This window comes from Vicia villosa, linkage group LG1 (genome assembly GCF_029867415.1).
Source record: "Vicia villosa cultivar HV-30 ecotype Madison, WI linkage group LG1, Vvil1.0, whole genome shotgun sequence".
NCBI lineage: Eukaryota > Viridiplantae > Streptophyta > Magnoliopsida > Fabales > Fabaceae > Vicia > Vicia villosa.
The window spans coordinates 120,664,352-120,684,296 of record NC_081180.1 but is presented as its reverse complement, the minus strand read 5'-3'; the positions used below and the strand labels follow the sequence as shown (position 1 = coordinate 120,684,296).

The 19,945-nt window shown below is 31.9% G+C and overlaps 2 protein-coding genes across 2 annotated transcripts; one reads left to right on the top strand and one right to left on the bottom strand.

Annotated features, from left to right (window-relative positions):
* Window positions 1-555: 555 nt before the first annotated feature.
* On the top strand, window positions 556-1,386 carry LOC131652946 (uncharacterized). The gene is made up of 3 exons (XM_058922946.1): window positions 556-565; window positions 642-746; window positions 1,162-1,386. The coding sequence occupies exons 1-3, from the start codon at window positions 563-565 to the stop codon at window positions 1,384-1,386; spliced, it is 333 nt and encodes a 110-aa protein (XP_058778929.1). The 5' UTR covers window positions 556-562.
* A 13,286-nt stretch (window positions 1,387-14,672) lies between these two features.
* Window positions 14,673-18,593, bottom strand: LOC131652934 (uncharacterized). Its single transcript, XM_058922935.1, has 2 exons — window positions 18,457-18,593; window positions 14,673-15,309 (listed from the first exon to the last, which is right to left on the bottom strand). The coding sequence occupies exons 1-2, from the start codon at window positions 18,591-18,593 to the stop codon at window positions 14,673-14,675; spliced, it is 774 nt and encodes a 257-aa protein (XP_058778918.1).
* Between the last annotated feature and the right edge of the window lie 1,352 nt (window positions 18,594-19,945).

Sequence of the window (19,945 nt, the reverse complement as noted above, 5' to 3'; positions counted from 1 at the left end):
ATTGAAAGGTCTTGTAGCTGTCAGGGGAGAGTCTTCTTCTATAGTTAGCTAATGTTAAAATACTAATTCATTTATTTTAAACAATACATCAAAATATATTAAAGAAAGGAAAATTCTTACAATCACATATGCTGCACTTTCAGTCACAATACTTCCATCTTTTCTAGTTCGAGTATCAATGTAAATTTGTGCCCGTGAAGGTTGCACTCCTCCAGCTTTTGTTGTCTAACATTTATAAAAATAATATCATTCATCCATTATGTATTGAGAAATTAATCAAATGTTATTGATAAATACAAACCATTTCATGAATTAGGTGAGTATTAATTCATCCATTTTGTAAATTTCGTGAAGCTAGCTTAGTTTGCAACTGCTAAACAAATAATAATGTTGATTAGTGTGTATTGATTTTATTTCTAAATTCTTTGCACTGTTTTCCACATTAGAATTTAGAAAATTCTTTGCACACTAATCAACATTATTATTTGTTTAGCAGTTGCAAACTAAGCTAGCTTCACGAAATTTACAAAATGGATGAATTAATACTCACCTAATTCATGAAATGGTTTGTATTTATCAATAACATTTGATTAATTTCTCAATACATAATGGATGAATGATATTATTTTTATAAATGTTAGACAACAAAAGCTGGAGGAGTGCAACCTTCACGGGCACAAATTTACATTGATACTCGAACTAGAAAAGATGGAAGTATTGTGACTGAAAGTGCAGCATATGTGATTGTAAGAATTTTCCTTTCTTTAATATATTTTGATGTATTGTTTAAAATAAATGAATTAGTATTTTAACATTAGCTAACTATAGAAGAAGACTCTCCCCTGACAGCTACAAGACCTTTCAATGATGTTGTTACAGTAGCTATTATGGCCACTTGATGCAAATTGTCTGTCATAAAATATTTTGATCTTTTTTATGTGTAACCGTTTGTCTTATTTTGCAAACCCCCTTTTAATGCAGAATTTGATTTTAAAATGTCGTGATCTAAGAAAGGTTGCAACAGAGAGTCAAAGAAGAAATAATATTGAGTTCTGCTAATGTCCATTTTTTGCTATTGAGTTATTATTTATCGTTTTGATAGCATAGGTTGCGAGAAATAATATTGAGTTACATTTGAAAAGTTACTTGTGTTGCATGTAGGAAGAGTTAAAGAAGCATATGGTAGAGGAGGAAGGCAGCTCACATGATTCTCAAGCCACCAAAGATTCTACAAGCTGGAAGAATGATTCTTATTCAAAGGTTAAAGGACCTGAAAAGAGAGGACGAGTGCGTTGTCTTGGCAAGCTTCCCCGGCATGCTAGTTCTAGCTCCAATGCAGATAATAGAGTTGCAACATTAGAGAATTTGCTTGGAAATCTATCGTGACACTTATTATACCGTAGCATTACACCCCCTTATAATTGACGCTAGGGGTGGGCGTCACTCAATGTCTGCAAGCTTTTTACCTACGGATTATTGACTTTTAGTGACACTTTTTGAGTGTCACAAAAAGTCAATTTTCTTGTAGTGGATATTAAAAATAATTTTTAGTAGTAAAATAAAGTTGGTTAATGAAATGTAAAAAATTAGTTAATGAAGTTATGAAGTTGGTTAATAAACTGCCCAAACTTTTAATAATCATGAAGTTGGTTAATAAAATTTAAAATGTTGGTTAATAAAATTATGAAATTGGTTAATCATATAATTTTGTTTTTGTACCTCTCAATAAAGAATAAAATAAAATATAATTAAAAAAATATATTTTTGTAATATTTCGCTGTTTATCGTATTTGTGAACAGTGAAATACAATGTAGATGTATGAATGTAGTGTAAGAATAGAATTTTTCTTTATGCAACAGAAGAATTAAATTGAATCTGATATAGCTCTTTATAAATATTTAGAAGAAACTCCTACACTTGAAATATTTTGAGGATATATTTAAGAGTTTCTAGGGGAAAGGAAGAGATGATTTTGAAAAAGAAAATGATTGAGTAGAAAGAATTAAAGGATTTTGATTAGAAAGGTTTTGGAGTGTTTGATTTTATTCATAACACTAAAAACCTCATAATATGAGGGAACTCAAAATTTGTATTGAACGATGATTTTTGAGGGTTTTGGGATTTACATAAATTTTCAAATATCTTTTATGTTGTTATTGTATTCTAAAAATTAAAACTATAGTAATAATAAACACTTTTACATCATTCTATACAAAATCATTTTTTCAAAAAATGTCAACTATTCTTCTACATTTAAAAAAAATTATTTTGGAAAGTCTCCCCCTCCTCTCCAAATTCTCATATATAACCTTACAGTTTAAATAAATTTGATAGTTTTTAGAAAATGGTGGAAGTTCAAAGGCGTACAATAACATGCAACTCTTTTAAGTTCTTTAAGACCTAATTTACAACCAAATTGGATTTTTTAGCAGGACTTCCTCGAGTAGACGCTTTGCTACAATATTTTTGGTCCCATTCAAAGCAATTAGTCACTCATTATTTTTCTTACTTCGTTGCTCGAAGAGAGGTTGAGTGTTAAAATGGTAAAGCGGTAAGAAAAAGTAATAGGTATATTATTATCGGGTGATATAGATTATATCGTATCGTCTCCAAAGGGATTAGTGAAAGGGAAGAACTAGCATTCAACAGTTTCAATCCTTCTAAGTTTGGTTTTGGGCGAGGAAGGTAAAATGCGGGAAAAATAAATAAAAGCAGATAAACAATCTATTGCAGCTCAAGAAAATTCTTTCTGGAATCGTATTTTATTCTACCCGTCAAATACTTAAATCTGAAGATCTATCGCACTACACCTACAATAGGCATCAAAATCACTAGGCATCACTTGAGACGCACCACAACAGAGGTTTATGTCTAACGCAAAGTTGCAGACAACCATATCACTCGCATCGCCGATTTCCCAACCGACACAAACAACACATAGGCATTAAGCTCAAATACCCACAAAGATTATCAGCCCTAAATGTATGTCTAGAGTTTAAAAACTAACAAATATTATCCTTAATCAAGATTCATGATGTCTATTTCTACAACAACACAAATCTGAAGCATTTAAGCAAAAAAATCAAGAACAACATCAATAATTATTTGTAAAGCAAATATACAATCCCAGGATAGACAAATGTACATACAAGAAAATAAAAATATACATACAATACCCACCATTGGAATGGGTTACAGGGAAGAAGGAACACAAGCAAAAACTTCTCGCATTGTCGATAGAGCGCACGATGCACCCTCTCACTTATATACCATGCCAACATAGCGCACAATGCGCCCTCTAGACCGCGCGATGTGCCCTTCGGACTTCCAAAATTTATTCTTAACTTCAGGCCGCGCGACACGCCCTTTGTGTGCGTGACGCACCCACACCAGAACTTATTTTCTTCCAAAAAAGTGCGTTTGAAGCCGTGTCCTTGACATTTTATTCCTCGAGGCTCCAAAAATGCAATAATACCTACAAAAACACATAAGAACTGTCAAACGGTACACAAGTATACGAAAATACAATTATTAAAGTAAACATATTTACAATAAAACGGTGTTTATTCAAACGATATTGTAAAAAAGAATAGATAAGTGCAACAAAACTTATACACAAAAACAGATACAATTTGCGCTTATCAAACTCTCCCCAACTTAAACTTATTTTTCCTCAAACAAGCCAAACAACTCAAATCGTAAAAGCAAAAATCCAAAGAATCAAGAATCAACAATGTTTAGAAAAACGAAACAATTGTAAGGCTTAAACAAAAACGCACAAACAAAGAAAAAACTTACCACAATCTTACAACGAAAACATGAAAACAAAATGAATCCGAAGTACAAAAGTTATACAAAACATTCCAAAACAAAATAAGCTCAAACATGAATCACGCCTAGAAAAAGTTCATCGGTAGATGAAAAACACCGAAAGGTGAGGACTTTTACACACACACACACACACACACACATCCGACAATCTTGCAAACAAAAGACAAAATTATGCGTTCATCCAAAATTCGTATTGAAAATGCAACGACACGAATCACAAGGATTTTCAAGGTTGTAATGCGGCTCGGTTAACAAACAAGGGATTAGTCCTAAAGCTAATCGAAACAAAAACTTGCCTAAACCTAAGGGAGCGATCGATCAACAAAGATTCATGCAATGAAATCTTGAATTAACTTTCTTCCTTAACCACACATTTCACACCAAAACACAATACTTATTAGCACAATCTTATTCGACTACTCTTTTCTTTTTTTTCTTTTTCAAACTTTTTCTATTTTTTTCTTTTTCTTTTCTTTCTCACAATTTGTTTGCTTTTCTTTTCTTTTTCTCAACCACATAGAAATCACACTATAAACGAATAACACACTCCTCTCCCCAACTTGAATTCAACCACAACATAAAGTGAATACTCCCTACTTTCTACGGCAATGTAAAAATCTAAACTATACATCATAGTTGAGGGTTCAAGAAAAAAAGACAACAATCACAATCCATTAAAAAGGTGAACTGTGTCTCAAGTTCAAGAACAAAATGGACAATGATAAAAAGGCTCAAAGGGGTTACGAATGGTCACACAGTCACAAGGTGAAACTATTTGGCTACTATTTATGCTAAAAATCAAACAAGTGCCTTGATCACTTTCGTGTATCACAAAGTCAATACAAACGAAAGATTAAACACATTAACACCGAGTTAAAATAAGAAATGTTGGTCTCTCGCATATATACACAATGGAAAGCTACCTCACATTTGTGGGTAAAAAGGAGAAACTAATGTGATTCAAATCATGAGCAAGTTATGCAAAAAGAATGAATGATATGAAAACTGTACAAATAAAAAATCTCCTAAACATGCTATGCGATAGAAAGCGATAAACGAGTACCTTGCAACATACAAATTTGGACAATCATTACCGCACAATTGGCATGTTGAATAAATCAAAATCAAAGAATTACCAAATACTACTTCAAGCAATTTGGTCAAAATTCGAATCTAAACACCAAAAAAAAAGAATTAAACATAATACTATTAAGGGTTAATACCTATTTTTCCCCTTGCCATATGAGGTGTAGTTGAAAAATCCCCCTGCCAAAAAAAAAGTTTCAAGAAGTGCCTCGTAAAATTTCAGAAGTTTGATTTTGAACCTTTTTCTCGCCACCTCATTAAAAAGTCTGATGTGGCAATTTTTTTAAAATTTTTTTATTATTTTTAATGACGTGGATGGCACAGGTGGCATTTTTATTATTTTTATTTATTTTAATTCCACTTGGCACTTTTATTATTATTTTATTGTTTGGTTTTTGAAATGTTAAATATAAAAGCTCAAAAAATGGTCCTAATGGGTGTTCAACGCAGGACACAAAGAATACATGGCCAGCACCATTACCACTAGGCTGCGTGCTGCTTCTTGTTATAGATATGCCTTCGCTACATTATAATAGTTAATGTTAACGTTATTAGAATTAATAATTAATGTTTTCATGATTAATTAATATAAATATTATTAGTTAATAATTATTAGTTATTAGTTAATATTTATTAGTTAATGTTATTAATTAATATTACTTAAATTATAAAATAATAATTAATATTTATTTTACTGTTAATGTTAATGAAATTATAAAATATAAACTAAATTAAACTAAATTAATATAAATATTATTATTTTATACTTTAGTGTTACTGTTAATTTGTTTTACTGTTAAACTAAATTATAAAATATAAACTAAATATATTTTAATTTAACGTTTATGTTTACTGTTAATTTGTAAAATATAAACTAAATTATAAAATAATTTTACTGTTAATTTGTTTTACTGTTAAACTAAATTAAACTAAATTATAAAATATAAACTAAATATAAACTAAATATAAACTAAATTAAACTAAATTAAACTAAAATAATAATTAATATTTATTTTACTGTTAGTGTTAATTTGTTTTACTATTAATTAATATTAGTATTATTTAATTTAACGTTATTAAATAATATAAATTTAATTTAGTTTATATTTTCTAATTAATATTAGTTTAATTTAATTTAACGTTTATGTTTAATTTAATTTATTTTTATTTAATTTATTTAATATTATTTTACTATTAACATTATATTTATGTTAATTAATTTAATTTAAACAATTTATGTTAATATTTATATTTAATTTAATTTACTATTAACGTTATTAATTAATATTATTTTCTATTAATTTAATTTAGTTTATAAAACAGTATTATAAAATCTATAGTAATAGTATATAAAATATATATTAAAAAAGTTCCAGTATAACTAGTTGTATATAAATATCAATTAAATACAAATAATTAGTTGGATACTATAAGAATAATTAAATGCAATCATGCACCAACTTGTATCATCCAGCCCAGTGGCTAGGCACTTCAGCTTGGAGTGGGAGGGAGTGGGTTTAACTCCCACCTTTAACAAATTTTTAACATTGAAATTGTTTTTTACACCCCATATGGCAGGGGGCAAAATAGGTATTAACCCACCTTCAACAAATTTTTAACATGTTTTCTTATATTAACCAAAAATAAAAATAATATAAAATACATGTGGCATTAAAATTAATAATAAAGTAATAATAAAAATGTCAAGTGGAATTAAAATAAATAAAAAATAATAAAAATGCCACCTGTGCCATCCACGTCATTAAAAATAATAAAAAATTAAAAAAATTGCCACATCAGACTTTTTAATGCGGTGGCGTGAAAAAGGTTCAAAATCAAACTTTTGAAATTTTACGAGGCACTTCTTGAAACTTTTTTTTTTGGCAGGGGGTTTTTCAACTACACCCCATATGGCAGGGGGCAAAATAGGTATTAACCCACCTTCAACAAATTTTTAACATGTTTTCTTATATTAACAAAAAATAAAAATAATATAAAATACATGTGGCAAATTAATAATAAAGTAATAATAAAAATGTCAAGTGGAATTAAAATAAATAAAAAATAATAAAAATGCCACCTGTGCCATCCACGTCATTAAAAATAATAAAAAAAAATTGCCACATCAGACTTTTTAATGAGGTGGCGTGAAAAAGGTTCAAAATCAAACTTCTGAAATTTTACGAGGCACTTCTTGAAACTTTTTTTTTTTGGCAGGGGTTTTTCAACTACACCCCATATGGCAGGGGGCAAAATAGGTATTAACCCTACTATTAATTACTACTAAATAGCCTAGTTGAAAGTAGGAAAACAGAGGGGAGCCAAGTGAACAAATAAAAATAATTCACTGACTGAATGTAGCAGGGCGTGTTAAGCGTGATTGAGCGTGCTAAGTGCGCTACACCAGAAATACAAAACCAGTCCAGAATACAGCACAACTGGTGTAACCTCCACTTAACACGTACACATCTCATTTTATACAACTAATAAAATTTACAAAATTCACAACCGTTGGGGTGCCTCCCAACAAGCGCTTGTTTTACGTTGTAAGCTCGACACATTTATTGTGCACGGGTAGTAACTTCCTCCACGATACGCCAATGCTTTCGTCTTAACGCACACCTAAAGAAAATGCCTAACCACACACTTGAACAAATGTTACAAAACAATAATATTCACAACAATACGTAAACAACACATATGTGCACAAACTTGAACAATAAGAAAAAACACAAACACAATTTTTACAAATGGTTTAGTGAAAATGAATAAACAAGTTGAAAAGTTAAGATTTGTAATTAAAGAGCTAATCCGAGTTCAACTTGTTTAGTCAGCTCACTAAACAAAATCGAAGTATGTATAACTATACAAACAACTATACAAGAATATACAAGTATGAGAAAATGCACAAAATATACGATATTGACATATTTACGAAACATAGAAAGCAAAACTATCGCGACATAGTTAATATCAACACCAATCCCCGACAACGGCGCCATTTTGTTAAAGCAGTAAAGTGGCAAGCAAAAAAAAAACGGTATATTATTACCGGGTAATATATGTTATATCGTATTGTCTCCACAAGGATTAGCGAGAGGGAAGAACTACCATTCAACAGTTTCAATCCTTCTAAGTATGGTTTTGGGTGCGGAAGGTAAAATGTGGGAAAAGTAAATAAAAGCTGATAAACAATCTATTGCAGCTCAAGAGAATTCATTATGGAATCGTATTTCATTCTACCCGTCAAATACTTAAATATGAAGATCTATCACACTACACCTACAATACGCATCAAAATCACCAGGCATCACTCGAGACGCACCACAGCAGAGGTTTATGTCTAACACAAAGTTACGGACAATCATATCAGTCGCATCGTCGATTTCCCAACCGACACAAATAACACATAGGCATTAAGCTCTGATACTAACAACGATTATCGGCCCTAAATATATGGATAGTGTTTAGAAACTAATAGATATTATCCTTAATCAGGATTCATGATGTCTATTTCTACAAAAACACAAATCCGAAGCATTTAAGCAAAAAAATCAAGAAGAACATCAATAATTATTTGTAAAGCAAATATACGATCCCAAGATCGATAAATGTACATATACGAAGATAAGAATATACATACAACACCCACCATTGGAATGGATCACAAGGAAGAAGGAACACAAACAAAAACTTCTCGCATTGTCGGCACAATCGGAAACATCCCACGACCAATCGACGTGATGATTCACCCAATGATGTTGCTTGAACCTCTAAACTACAAATAATGGATCAGAGCTCAACTTTGTCAAAGAAAAGATGATAAAAAACCAAAAAAATATGTTCTAATCTATTTATACAAAATCTGAAAAGGCATAGCGCGCGATGCGTCCTATAGCATGTGATTCACCCTCTCACTTATGTACCAAACCGCCATAGCGCGCAATGCACCCTCTAGACCATGCGACGTGCCCTATGGACTGCCAAAATGTATTATTCACCTTACAGGCTGTGCAAAGCGCCTTTTGTGCGCGCAACACACCTACACCAGAACTTATTTTCTTCCAAAAACGCGCGATTGATTCTGTTTCTTCGACACTTTATTCCTCAGGGCTCCGAATATGCAAAAATACCTACAAAAGAAATAAAAACTATCAAACAGTTCATAAGTACACGAAAATAAAATTATTCGCAAAGTAAACGTATTTAAACCATAAAACAGTCTTTATTCAAACAATATTGAAAAAAAGAATAGATAAGTGCAACAAAACTTATACACAAAAATAGATACAATTTACACTTATCATTGAGGAACTTTGAAAGTAGTAGGATTCCCTCCACTAATCCGTTGCTAAAGATACCCACCCTCAACTTCCCGACGAATTGCATGCCTCTTAGCTGGTGTAAGCTTGATTGGATACGAGGAATCATCCTCTCCCTTTCTCTTGATCTCTTCTCAAAGAAAACAAAGAGTGAGGGGGGAAAACCCAATACAAGTTAACAGCAATCCCAACAAAACAAAGTCAAATTCAGTACTAAAGAGATCGTTCATTTACCCAACAAACTATGCGTTTAAAAAATCCTGGCAACTTATTGTCTTGTTTAAAAACGAAAGTAACGTCTCCTTTGTAGCTTTGTTTTAATAAGTAAGGGAGATATACAAAAACTATATAACATATCACCTTTTCATCAAAGTGGTATAGGGTCCAGAACCTTATGGCCCTGTTAGTACAACCAGCTGGCATCGTGGGAGAAGCTGAAAAATCATAGAATTCTACATGACCTGTGGGAGAAATAGGGGTTGCTAGGAAATAATGGTGCTTAAACTTCTTCCAACTTTCAGCGTAAACCTAGAAGATCTTATTGTCATTCTGATGAATGGAAACTAATCATGTCCATCCCCTTTCTTTGGTTTAGAGTTCACAAAAAAAAGGTTAAAGAAGAGGTTTTTCAAGGCAGAAACCAACAACTACTCCTTGTACTTATACCAATACTGGAACACCCATACAGAGGCTTAGGAAACTAGGTGAAGTTGTGAGGGGGAAATTCAAATGTGACTCAAAACCTCCATTTCGAAATCGGTATGGGGAGTAAAACACCCAACTTTAGGAAAATACAGTAAGAGTAAAGAATAAAGCATATGAAAAATTTGTTGCACATCCTCTTATTAGTGGGAATGGTGGCGATCAGCTAATCATAGGATGGTCACACCTCGAAGGTATCCTTATCTACAACAACCTCTTGTATATAAAAAGAAACTATTTCTAGATATGGAAGGCTCACCCATGAATAATCACCTGCATCTATTGATGCCATCAACTCCTTAGGTTAAACATTTTTTGTTTCTACATCACAAATAAACTAGGTTGGTCAACAAAAATAGAACAATGACAGGGAAGGCTTTTCTAGAGATACTAAATGGAGCAATCAATCTCTCACAATGTTATCTAAGATAAAACAAGACCCAAGTTAAATTCGGCGTGAGCAAGAAAAGTAACACAAACGAAAAATTCATTAATAGAAGAATTACCCTCATCACTGAAATAATCCAATCCCGACCTAAAGCTAACACTGGGTGCTTCAGGGACAGAATATGAAAGTTCAAAGTGTAGAAGAGGTCTATGAGGTCAGGATTCTCAACTCCCACAGACGATGAAGAATCATCACTAGCAAGCTCAAGAACATTAATTGTATATGTCCACATCTCTTGGGTTAACCATAACGACACACGAAAAAAAGAGGATGTACCTTTCGAGAAGATGAAGAGAGAAGAACGACCCAACAGAGAGGAAGCAATAAAAAGTTTAAAGCCCCTAAATAAGTGATCATTAGAAAAAACCAAGGAGGAGGTAAACTTTGAATATCAAATGAAGCAAAAGAGACGTTTGATCAGGAACTAGGCTTTTATAGGAAAATCGTTCACAAATCAACAGTCCAAATTAAGAGTTGAAGGAAGATTTAAGGGTAGAGAAGTGACAGTTTCGTCAAAGAACCATTAGATCAAATGTACTAGAGCACCCTAGATAGGGGAACGTTTCCCTAATCTAAATACCTAGAGCCATTTGCTAAAGAGGAATGGTAAAACATCCCAATGATGAGAAAGTATTTAATGCGCTTGTCCCATGGCACTTTTGTAACTTATCAAGGACTTCTCTACTTCTCTCCAAGGTAATACATCTCGCCAGAGTTTGGACACAACTTTGAAGACTTCCCAACCCGGTCACGTCCGACAATCCTTGGGGGAAACTATTCTAGGCTGGACGAAGGCCTAATGCAAAGTTCTAGCTATGCACCAGCCCAATCAAAACTTTCCAACTTATAAAGATAGCACACATAAAGACTCAATGCACACTTTTATTATCTCCATTTTCACTATACTCGTTTTGAACTCTAAAATTACTTGGGAATTGAAGTGCTAACCTTGTAAGTCCGCCCTGTGCCACCGTACTAGAGATCATTATCATCGATTCCAGAGTCCTACGTCCCTAATTAACACCAATTATGGTTCCACAGTGGAAAAATATTAAAGAAGAGTATAATGGATGATGAACCAATAATTTTGATTGAGGCATGTAGTGATATCTTAAACAATACAAAAATTCCTATCATACCCAAAGATTACATATCACTTACCATTCCATGTAATATATGGAGCAAAAATTTCAAGAAGTCCTTGATTTTCTTTGATGCTAATGTGAGTTTAATTCCAATCTCTTTCTATAAAAGCTTGACATTGGAAAAATTGAGTACGCAATAATGACCTTACAGTTTGCAGATCGTTCGATCAAACGTCTATATGTCATAATAGAAGATGTTTGTCTTTCCAATGGATTTCGTAATTTTAGAAATGTCTTAAGATGGTGAAGTACCTCTAATTTTTGGGAGACCATTTTTAGAGACAAGATGATGCATGCTTGGATTAGAAGGTGTGATACATTAAACCTAATGATGTATGATGAGGAAGTGAGAATAAGTAATAATGTAGAAGTTCTTGATGCCATCATTAAAGAAGCTATATTGAATCAAGTTCCAAATATTTTTTCTTAGCTGAAGAAGAGAAATGTCTAACAATCATATGTGCTAACTTAAGAATCGTAAAGGTGAAATGGGATGAGTATTGAAGATTTGAAGGATATTTTCCCTACGGTATTTATGCATAATATTTTTATGAAAATGGACACAAGCCAGTAGTATAACCATAATGAAAGAAGTAGTTAGAAAAGAAGTGGTACATTTTCTAGATGCATGTCTTATATATATATATATATATATATATATATATATATATATATATATATATATATATATATATATATATATATATATCCAATATATGACATCTAGTGGGTAAGTCTTGTTCGTGTTATACTAAAGAAGAGAGGAACAAATGTGCTCATGCAAGGCAATAATGATTTAATACCAATTCAAACATTTACTGGTTAGAGAGTGTGTATATACTACTTAAGGATTAACACAAAAATGAGTAAGGATCATTTTCCTCTTCATTCATTGATTAAATGTTAGAAGGGTTAGTTGTACATGCTTACCATTGTTTCTTAGATGGATACACCGAGTACAATTAAATTGTAGTGGTACCAAGATATCAAGAGAACACAACATTCACCTACTCTTACGATGTATTTTCCTTAAAAAGTAGGCCATTCGGTTTGTGTAACACTTCTGTGACGTTCCAAAGGTATGACGTTTCTATTCTTTGATTATGCTTGAAAAGCATATTGAAGCTTTTACGGAAAAAATTTTGTTTTTGGTTCTATTAATAATTGTTGGCATAATTTTTCTCTTGGTTTAGAAATATATCAAAAGTATTACTTAAATCTTAATTGATAAAAGTGTTACTTTCATGGTAAGAGAAGGAATAGTTCTAGGTCACCAAATCTCTCATAAAGGGATTGAGGTTAATCAAGCAAAAAAAAAACTTCAACCTTCTCTTAAATAAAAAATTAAAAAGTGGATACGATTTTTTCTAAGTCAGACATGTTTCTATTATAGGTTCATAAAAGATTTTTCAAAAATAACGAAATCTCTTACGAACTTGCTCGTAAAAAACACATATTTTAAGTTTGATGAAACATATAAGAGTTCGTTTGGCCCGACTTTTTTAAGTCTTAAAAGTTATTTTAAAGTTAAAGTTAAAAATAAGAGCTTTTAAAATTAAGTTAAAGTTGTTTGGTTATGATTATTTTTTAAACTTTAGAGTTATTTTTAATTTTAATTTTTTTATTAAAGTTATATATATATATATATATATATATATATATATATATATATATATATATATATATATATATATATATATATATATATATATATATATATATATATATATATATATATATATATATATATATATATATATATATATATATATAATGCGTATTGATTAATTGGTGTATTAACATCTATAATATACTGTATAGTTTAATAATATTATTATTGAAAATCATTATACAATAAAATATAATATAATATACAAAACAAATAAAAAGTTGGACAAAACTAGTATCTACAAAAATGATGATGTAAACAGAAGAAGAAAATAATAAAATAAAACATAACTATAGATGTTATGAACCGTAGAAAAAATTGAAAAATTGTCGTTTACTGCACTAGCGCAATTTTTTTTAAAGAAAATGCTTTCGTTGGGATTCGAACCGCGGCCACATGTTTTAAGCTCTGAAAAAGCTGGTTTCAACGCCTTTTTTACAAGCTCCTTTTATTTAATTTTTTGCCTTGAAAAAAAAGCTACTTTTTTTCCTAAGAGCTTTATAAAAAATGTGTTTGGCCCTCCATCTCCTTGTAAGGAGAAGAAAAGTAGATAAAAAGTTGGGTCAAACACTACCTAAGTAAGCATTCAATACTTTGTATAGGTAAATTAGTGTATACACCTATAGTGATTTTCCCTGATTCTTTATCGTTTAAAATCATGTGTGATGAAAGTGACTTTGTTGTAGGATAGTCTTTGGTCAAAGAAAGTATTAGCTTTTGCATGTGATTTATTATGCTAGTTATATTCTTAATCTTGTGCAATTAAATTATGCTACTATTGAGAAAGAACTGTTAATTGTTGTATATGCATAATGCATTTGATAAATTTATAACATTATCTATTAGAATCTAAAGTCATAATTTACACTTATCAACTTATCATACTGCTTTGAAGTATTTCTTTGCGAAACAATAATCAAAGCCATGATGTTAATATGGATCCTTCTACTCTAACAAAATAAAATTTTCGTCGAAGGGTAGCGAGAACAATATTAAAACAAGTGGCAAGTGGATATTTTTAACAGACAGATCAATAAAACCGTGGATTAAACAATAAACACATCAATGAAGAATTGATCTAAGATAAACTAGGACACACTTCTTTCTATTTTTATTAATTTTCTTTTTTTGTTTCGATGGGGGTACATGTCCCATCCTTTTTTTTCTCTTTTTCATATATAAAATACATTGTTGGTGTAGGGCCTTTATCCTCCCTTTGCTTATTTAATAAAAGAAAGGAAGCATCTAACTACTTAAATATTATGTGTTTCAATGTTCATCATATCTCGCCACTTTTCCAATGTGAACATGTCTGCTATGCTGTTTAATTAACATAATCAGGTTCTTAATTTTTTTTTTTTTTTAAGCGAGATATATTGATCAAACGGAGAACTAAGGGTTCTCCAACCCAATTACACGAAGAGAACGGGGATTACCCGACAAAAAGAGAATTACAAACCAATTACAACTACGACAAAAAATGCAAAGGATCCTTGCAAAACTCGTAGAGAGAATAATTGGGATGAGTAATTTTCCCGCAAAAAGACCACCTCCAAACCAAATGCTTAATATTCCACACGGTATTATTCACATTCCATTCTTCCTTCCGAAAACAAACACCATTCCTCACCAACCAAATAATCCAAGTGGTGGCAAGCCAAACCAAACCTAACTTCCTAACTTTAACTTTTTTACTTCTAAAAAACAAGTGCCAATCCATAAAATTCGACAAACACTTGACATCTACTCTATCCCCTTTACCAACCCAATTAGCTATCTCACTCCAAATATTTTTCACCACCAAACAACTAAAAAATAAATGGGAACTAGACTCCAATGAATTATCACAAAACGAGCACTTTAAATCATCCAAAGGAATAGAAATACCTCGGTTCTTCAACAAATCTTTCACCGGAAGTCTATCGCGAAAAAGTCTCCACCCGAAAGCCTTGATTTTGAGCGGAACTTCCAATTTCCACAACAATTCAAAAGCCTCATCATTCCTATTGGCGGGGCCATAATGAATACGAAGATTGTTATAAAAATTGTAACACGAGGCAACCGTAAAAACCTTCTCCTCGGAATAAATCCACTCAACGGAATCCCTATCAAGAACAATATTTTTAAAGTTGATAAGACTAAGTAGACACCAAGGTTTTATTATAATCATGAGATGAACATCTCACAGCTAGAAAGGATATGAGAGCATAAAATCAATTATATAAATTTGTTATGGGGCAAATCAATAAATTAAGAACCTGATTATGTTAATTAAACAGCATAGTATACATGTTCACATTGGAAAAGTGGCGAGATATGATGAACATTGAAACACATAATATTTAACTAGTTAGATGCTTCCTTTCTTTTATTAAATATGTGAAGGGAGCATAAAGGCCCTACACCAACAATGTATTATATATATGAAAAAGATGAAAAGAAAAAAAAAAGGATGGGACATGTTGACCCATCGAAACAAAAAAAAAGTTAATGAAAATAGAAAGAAGCGTGTCCTAGTTTATCTTATATCAATTCTTCCTTGATGTGTTCATTGTTTAATCTACGGTTTTATTGATCTGTCTGTTAAAAAAATCCACTTGCCACTGGTTTTATTATTGTTTAATTTTTGATACCCTTCGACGAAAATTTTATTTTGTTAGAGTAGAAGGATCCATATTTACATCATTGGCTTTGATTCCTGTTTCGCAAAGAACTACTTCAAAGCTGTATGATAAGTGTAAACTATGACTTTTAGATTCTAATAGATATGCTATTAATTTATTAAGAGAAATGCTAACCTTACATCAAAGAGCTACAACTACACTGTATGTAAATACGGTTAAACATACTTTTGAATTTAACTGCATATTAATACAACAATTAACTGCATATACAACTACACCATAGCAGTGCTGATTTATTAAATGCATATACAACAATTAACAGTTCTTTCTCAATAGTAACATAATTTAACTGCACAAGATTAAGAACATAACTAGCATAATAAATCACATATATCACGTATATCACATACAAAAGCTTATACTTTCTTTGACCAAAGACTACCCTACAACAAAGTCATTTTCATCACACATGATTTTAAACGCTAAAGACAACTATTGAATGCACTAATTGACCTATACAACTATTGAATGCTTACTTATATGTTTCATCAAACTTAAAATATGTGCAAATTCGTAAGAGATTTTGCTATTTTTGAAAAATCTTTTATGAACCTACAATAGAAACATGTCTGACCTAGAAAAAATCATGTTCACTTTTCATTTAGGGGAGGTTGAAATTTTTCTATTACATCTATTTTTGCTTGATCAACCTCATTCCCTTTATGACATATTTGTGACCTAGAACTATACCTTGTCTTACCATAAAATGGCACTTTTATCAATTAAGATTTAAGTAATACTTTTGATATATTTCTAAACCATAAGAAATATTATGCCAACAATTATCAAAAGTAGAAAAAAAAACAAAAAAATTTCCATAAAAACTTCAATATGCTTTTCAAACTTATCAAAGAATAGCAACGTCCTGCACCTTTGGAACGTCACAAGTGTGTTGCACAAACCGAATGACATACTTTTTTAGGAAAACACATCGTAGGGGTAGGTGAATGTTGTGTTCTCTTGATATTTTGGTACCACTACAATTTAATTGTACACGGTGTATCCATCTAAGAAACAGTGGTAAGCATGTACAACCGACCCTTCTAACATTTAATCAATGAATGAAGAGGAAAATGATCCTTACCCAACCAATAAATGTTAGAGTTGGTATTAAATCATTATTCCCTCCCATGATGACATATGTTCTTCTCTTCTTTAGTATAACACGAACAAGACTTACCCACGAGATGTCATATATTGGATATATAAGACATGCATCTAGAAAATATCCCACTTCTTTTCTGACTACTTCTTTCATTGAAGGATTCTTTGTGGTTATACTAAAGGCTTGTGTCCATTTTCATAAAAATATTATGCATACATACCGTAGGGCAAATATCCTTCAAATCTCCAATACTCATCCCATTTCACTTTTACGATGCCTAAGGTAGCACATATGATTGTTAGACATTTCTCTTCTTCAGTTAAGAAAAAATATTTGAGATGGGGTGGAAGTTCCTTGAGCTTGATTCCTTTTATTTAGTCTTTTACTTCTTCTTTTATCTATTATATTTTCAAGTCTCCCCACATAATAGATTTGAATATTCTTTGGGGTAGGTTTGGAACTTGATTCAATATAGCTTCTTCAATGATGGTACCAAGGACTTCTACAATATTATTTATTCCCACTTCCTAGCTCATCACACATCATTAGGTTTAATGTAACACCTTTTAATTCAATCATGCATCTTCGTGTCTCTAAAAACAATATCCCAAAAATGAGAGGTACTTCACCATCTTCAGACATTTCTAAAATCACGAAATCCATTGGAAAGGCAAACCTGTTTATCTTCACGATAACATTCTATTATGACATATGGATGTTTGATCGAATGATCTGCAAACTGTAAGGTCATTATAGCATACTCAATTTTTCCAATGCCAAGCTTTTATAGAAAGAGACTGGCATTAAATTCACATTAGCTTCAAATTAAATCAAGGACTTCTTGAAATTTTTTCTCCATATATTACATGGAATGGTAAGTGATCCATAATCTTTGCGTATGATAGCAATTTTGGTATTGTTTAGGATATTATTATATGCCTCAATCAAAATTATTGGTTAATAATCCATTATACTCTTCTTTAATATTTTTCCACTATAGATTCATAATTGGTGTGAATTAGGGACGTAGGACTAAGGAATCGATGGTATTGATCTCTAGTACGGTTGTACAGGGTGGACTTACAAGGTTAGCACTTCAATTCTCAAGTAATATTAGAGTCCAAGAAGAGTATAGTGAAAATGGAGATAAGAAAAGTGTACATTGAGTCTTTACGTGAGCTGACTTTATAAGTTAGAAAATTTTTATTGGGCTTGTGCATATATATATATATATAGTTAGAACTTTACATTGGGCCTTTGGCCAATCTAGAACAGTTCCCAAGGATTGTCTGGCTTGACCGGGCTGGAAAGTCTTCAAAGTTGTGTCCAAAATCTGGCATGATGTATTACCTTGGAGAGAAGTGGAGAAGTCCTTGATAAGTTACAAAAGTGTTAGGGGACACTATATGCTTGTTATATGTTGAGTGTCCTTGATAAGTTACAAAAGTGTTAGGGGACACTACATGCTTGTTATATGTTGAGTTTCCTGAATCTGCCAGCCATCTGTTTCCGCATTGTGAGTATTTTCGACTGGCTTCCTTTTCTTCCCCAACATTGATGTTCTGGATTGGTTACCAGTATGTTTAGAAGGTACTGACATGGTGCGATCTAAACTTATGTGCACATTGCTTTGAAAGTTTTGGAGCTCTAGAAACGCCTGGCTTTTTCAACAAGAATTTAAGGAACCATGTCTAGTTGCGCAAGAGATGTGGGATTTTGTGATGGAGTTTAACAAACAAGTTCCTAAAATCATCAAAAATAGACCCAATATCCTTGATACTAGCTTGTTGAGTGATGACAGTGATGTTGCGGTGATGACCCATGATGTTTTAGTGATGACTCGGTGGCCTTTGGCTGTATATTCAAAAAGTTGGAATTTTGAATTCATCTATGCTGCTTGTCTGAAGGAGGCTATATCAGTCGATCCTACTATTACTGAGATGCAGCCAATTAAGTGGAGCCTGCAAGTGGCCAAGACTATTCACATGGAGAAGATATTGGTTTGGCCAGATGCCTTAATGGTGTTTGACTGCATCAATTCGGTAGAGAAAGTGGTTGTCCATAAGTTCATTGCATGTGATATTCGTATTTTACTAGATACTTTTAAAATTAGGTCTGTTTCCGAATACCGTCCAATCTGTTTAGTAGGCTACCTCCAAAAGATTTTGTCAAAAATCCTTGCATCAAGACTCATGAATGTGATCGGGAAGCTAGTTTCTATCAAGCAGTCAGCTTTTATCGCATGAAGAAACATATATGAGGAAGCTTTAATGGTGAATGAAATTATCGTCATGGCTAAAAGAGATTGGAGCAAATGCTTTGCTTTGAATATTGATTTTGAAAAAGCATTTGACACAGTTAGCCAGAATTATTTAAGATTCCACTACGCCAAATTTGGCTTGTAGCAGCATAGCTACAACAACGCTTTTAGGAAAAAGCGCTGCTATAGGTTTCGCTAAAAACAAAAGTAAAAAACAAGGGGAAAAAGCGCTGGTATAGGTGATCCTATGAAAGCTCTTTTGAAAAGCGCTGCTATAGGCTACCTCAAGAAAGCGCTTTTATAAAAGCGCTGCTATAGGTATGTTATGAAAGCGCTTTTAAAAGCGCTGCTATAAGGGTAGGATACGAAAGCGCTTTTATTCTAAAAAGCGCTGGTATAGGCTGGTTACAAAGGCGCTTTTGCAAAGCGCTCTCGTATCTAATTTAAAATTAAAATTTTTAAAATAAAATTAATTAACTAACACAATAAAAAAATAATAATAAAAAGAAGAATAAATAGGAAAAGGGATTAGGGTTTGTGTTGGTCAAAACACGTTCTTTTCTTTTCCTCCTTAACATAAGAACGACGCCCTTCATCTTCAACAAAACTGCGGTGGCTTCTCTCTTCCTCTGATCATCTTCCTCTTCTTCTCCGATCAATCATCGGTGACTCAAACCCTTTCTTGATTCCGT

Bases quoted from the DNA above. Each gene is read 5' to 3' on its own strand.
- LOC131652946 (XM_058922946.1), top strand. The intron at 747-1,161 runs GTAAGAATTTTC...TGTTGCATGTAG, and splicing joins AAAGTGCAGCATATGTGATT to GAAGAGTTAAAGAAGCATAT.
- LOC131652934 (XM_058922935.1), bottom strand. From the start codon at position 18,593: ATGTCAGTACCTTCTAAACATACTGGTAACCAATCCAGAACATCAATG. The intron at 15,310-18,456 runs GTAGTGTCCCCT...TGTTCTTGATAG, and splicing joins ACTCAACATATAACAAGCAT to GGATTCCGTTGAGTGGATTT.